At 43.9% G+C, this 3,755-nt stretch overlaps 1 protein-coding gene across 1 annotated transcript; it reads left to right on the plus strand.

Annotated features, from left to right (window-relative positions):
* Positions 1-2,501: 2,501 nt before the first annotated feature.
* On the plus strand, positions 2,502-3,755 carry LOC136675373 (neurturin-like). The gene is made up of 2 exons (XM_066651879.1): positions 2,502-2,748; positions 3,283-3,755. The coding sequence occupies exons 1-2, from the start codon at positions 2,502-2,504 to the stop codon at positions 3,753-3,755; spliced, it is 720 nt and encodes a 239-aa protein (XP_066507976.1).

The following is a 3,755-nucleotide window of genomic DNA, read 5'->3' on the forward strand; positions in this document are numbered from 1 at the left end:
GACTGGGCAGCTGCTAATGTACTCCAATTATGGAGATGTTTATTGGCATACCAGCATTTTTAGGTCATAAAAACATTACGCAATCTGGATTAATGGGGACTTAGGTGCAAAGACTTAAGTGCTTGGCTGTACAAGCAAATAATAATATAATAATTTATTATCATCTGTGGGAAAAGCTGAGAGGATCAAAGCTTGCCAAAAGACAGGCAACAATTTGAATTACTCAGTTTGTAACAAATCCAAGACACACAGACTAGAAGATAAAAATGGAAGAAAAAAAAGAAAAAAAAACGTAGCGCCTTTAAAACGAGATAAGAGTCTCAGGGAATTAAATCCCAGATGGAGCAATTTTAGGGATATATTAATGGACAGAAGGTTGCATGTGACTTTATTTATTTGTTTGTTTATTTAATTGTGAAATAAAAAATTATAATTTTGTACCACGGGCGGCACGGTAGCGCAGCAGGTAGTGTCGCAGTCACACAGCTCCAGGGACCTGGAGTTGTCTGTGAGGAGTTGGTGTGTTCTCCCTGTGTCTGCGTGGGTTTCCTCCGGGTGACAGTCTGTGAGGAGTGTGGTGTGTTCTCCCTGTGTCTGCGTGGGTTTCCTCCGGGTGACTGTCTGTGAGGAGTGTGGTGTGTTCTCCCTGTCTGCGTGGGTTTCCTCCGGGTGACAGTCTGTGAGGAGTGTGGTGTGTTCTCCCTGTGTCTGCATGGGTTTCCTCCGGGTGACTGTCTGTGAGGAGTGTGGTGTGTTCTCCCCGTGTCCGCGTGGTGTTTCCTCCGGGTGCTCCGGTTTCCTCCCACAGTCCAAAAACACTTTGTTGGTAGGTTGATTGGCGACTCAAAAGTGTCCATAGGTGTGTGAGTGAAAGTGTGATTGTGTGTGTTGCCCTGTGAAGGAGTGGTGTCCCCTCCAGGGTGTATTCCCACCTTGTGCCCAATGATTCCAGGTAGACTCTGGACCAACCGCGACCCTGACCTGGATAAGAGTTACAGATAATGGATGGAATGGATGGAATTTTGTACCACTTCATAATGCACCAAAGAAAAGCCAGATTATATATATATTTATGATTTTATAATAATGTATTAATACAAACAATGCAATAATACTATTCTTAATGAAGAAAAATTGTATTGTGATAGAAATATTTAAAACAGCTTGCAAAATAATACTAAATTACATGCAGGGTTCATTCCCTGAAAGAGTTAAAACAGTGGATTACTATTGGTTTATTGTAGAGAAAATGTGTGGTGTTGTGGTATCTGTCCTTGAAAGTCTTTGTGGTTAATGTGACACCAACTTATCTATCACCAGACAGCGCAACAAATCCAGGTTCACTATCTATACTAGTCCAGTCTCAACAAACAATGCTTCACAGCCCTCTGAGACCACTGCACAGCAAGTCTGCCAGACCGTTTTTCAGTCTGGCCCGTCTGGATTTGTTCTTAGTCAATACCCATATGCCGTTTCCTGATCTGGGGAAATGTTTTCTGCCTGCCGATTCTTGAAGACAGAAGCTAGCACACATTGAGAGGAGGGGGAAGCACTATTTGTACTGCAAAAATAGGGGGTTGTTTTACTGGAAAATGAAACTAAATCTGAAAGGAATTAGACTATGGAGAAAGGAAACAGAGAAAGAACAACGAGCTACTGGATGCCTGCAAATGTACCTCATGAACTGAGGATGCAGAAAGACGTGTCATCCTAATACTGCATGGGTATGGCTAATGGGGTTCAACAATATTATTCATGTCACCACTAATGTGGCTAATAAATTACATGCACACACCACCCATTCTGTTCACAGGAGATGAAGCTGTGTTTGTCAGGCTGAAAACCAATCCCATTTACTGAACTAACAATTTCACAAGGCAGACAAGGTATGCACTGGGATCCCACTTCTGCAAATATTGAGGTGGAATGTTTGGACATGCTTGTAAATACTGATGCGGGGGTCCCTGCCCTGGCGGATGTTCTACGCCCTCCTCAATATGGAGAGAAGGCTTTTTGAGAAGAGCATAATAGGTTGAAAAAGAGGTCTTTAGTGGTATTGAATAGAGATAGATAAGAAAAGAACATCAGGGAGGAAGCTGGAGTCCTTAATGGAAAAGAAGTTCTAAGAGAGTGACTCATTTCCTAAGAATGATTCTAAATTTCAAGATGAATGCAAAAAAAAGTTCACATGTTTAGAACGGGGAACTGAGTAACCTGTGTTGCCACAAAACAACCCCACATTATTTTCACAACAGTGTTCACTGACAGTGTTCACTCTAATTTGGATGAAGAAGGTGTTGATAAAACGTTACGTAAATTCTCTGCAGTTCTGAACAGTTCAAAACACAACGCATCTGAATGGCGGAGAGAGATAGTTCCTAAAAGAAAAATAACTTGATTTCATGTTGACGACAGCTTATCTAACAATGCCTAAGAAAGGATCTGTGTCTGGTCTTCTGCTTTCTGTCTCACAGAGTTTCAATGCTCCACATCATTCTAAGATGAAGTTATGGAAAGGGGCCTTTCTTGCCTTCATCCTCATTAGCACTGCAATCTCACTCCTGCTCAACAAAACCATGCTGCCTTCTGGGTCCACCAGCCCCAGGGCCTCGGAACAGTCCATGAGTCCTTTGTCAGCATCATCATCAACCTCATCATCGTCATCGTCATCCTCCTCCTCACCCAGGACGACAGGTCTTCGGCGGGTGGCCAGATCAACGGATAGCATGAGTTCTCTCATGTCAGAGTGTAAGATAAACAAACTCTGCACTCTCTCTCTTTCTCAGCTACGGTGTGGATTAAGCAGCGTAAGAACAGACTGACGAGTGGGATTAGTATATCGTTCCGCGGTCAGCACTGTTTAATTTACACATGTCACCACTTCACACACACATCACACCTCATGTGTCATGGGACCCAAGGCTTAGCCAGCTATCAGAGAGGTAGAAAAGAAAAGCTCAGTTTCTTACAGCATTGCGATAATTATAAACTGAGAGTGAACTTTGGCAAACAGCTCTGAGAGTTTTATGGTTTTATTTTTTAAAGAAGACATCTGTTTTTAAACTGATGTACATTAGGTTACCAGTGAGAAACTGGCTCTTAGAGAGTTCATATGGGCTCACTTCAGCTATTAGTGTAGCTCTTTTTGGTTCTTTTTGGTAAATGGAGTAGTTTTGGTTGCTGAATAATGTTCAAATGACAGAAAATATCAGTCTACAGGTAATTGTGTAATTGCATTTTAAAAAACAGACATGCCTTGCTTTCCCCACCACTCTGTTACAGTGTCCTACCTGTTCCAGAGCTTCACAGAGGGCGAGCTGCAGAAGGTGATCAGGATGCTGGTGGACAAAAAGGCCAACTTGTTGGACACAGTTGTGGGGAGCGGCCGGGGCAGAAGGACCAAGAGGGCAAAGAGGGGCCCGAATCCCTGCAAACTCCACCAGAAGCAGCTGACGGTGAGTGACCTGGGACTCGGCTACGACAGCAACGAGATTGTGCTCTTTCGTTATTGCAGCGGCAAATGCACCAGTCGCCGGCGCAGCAACTACGACATGGTAATGGAGAAACTGCAGCTCAATGACCCACCCAGCCAGAAAAGCAAATCCCGGGGCAAGGAAGGTGCCAAGAGGGACAACGCGCGCTACAGCCCCTGCTGCCGGCCCACCAAGTATGAGGAGGACATGGTATTCTTTGACAACAATGAAAAGTTCTCCATTATACAGAATGTGTCAGCCCGAGAGTGTGGCTGTGTATGA

This window comes from Hoplias malabaricus, chromosome X1 (assembly GCF_029633855.1).
Source record: "Hoplias malabaricus isolate fHopMal1 chromosome X1, fHopMal1.hap1, whole genome shotgun sequence".
NCBI classification, from domain to species: domain Eukaryota; kingdom Metazoa; phylum Chordata; class Actinopteri; order Characiformes; family Erythrinidae; genus Hoplias; species Hoplias malabaricus.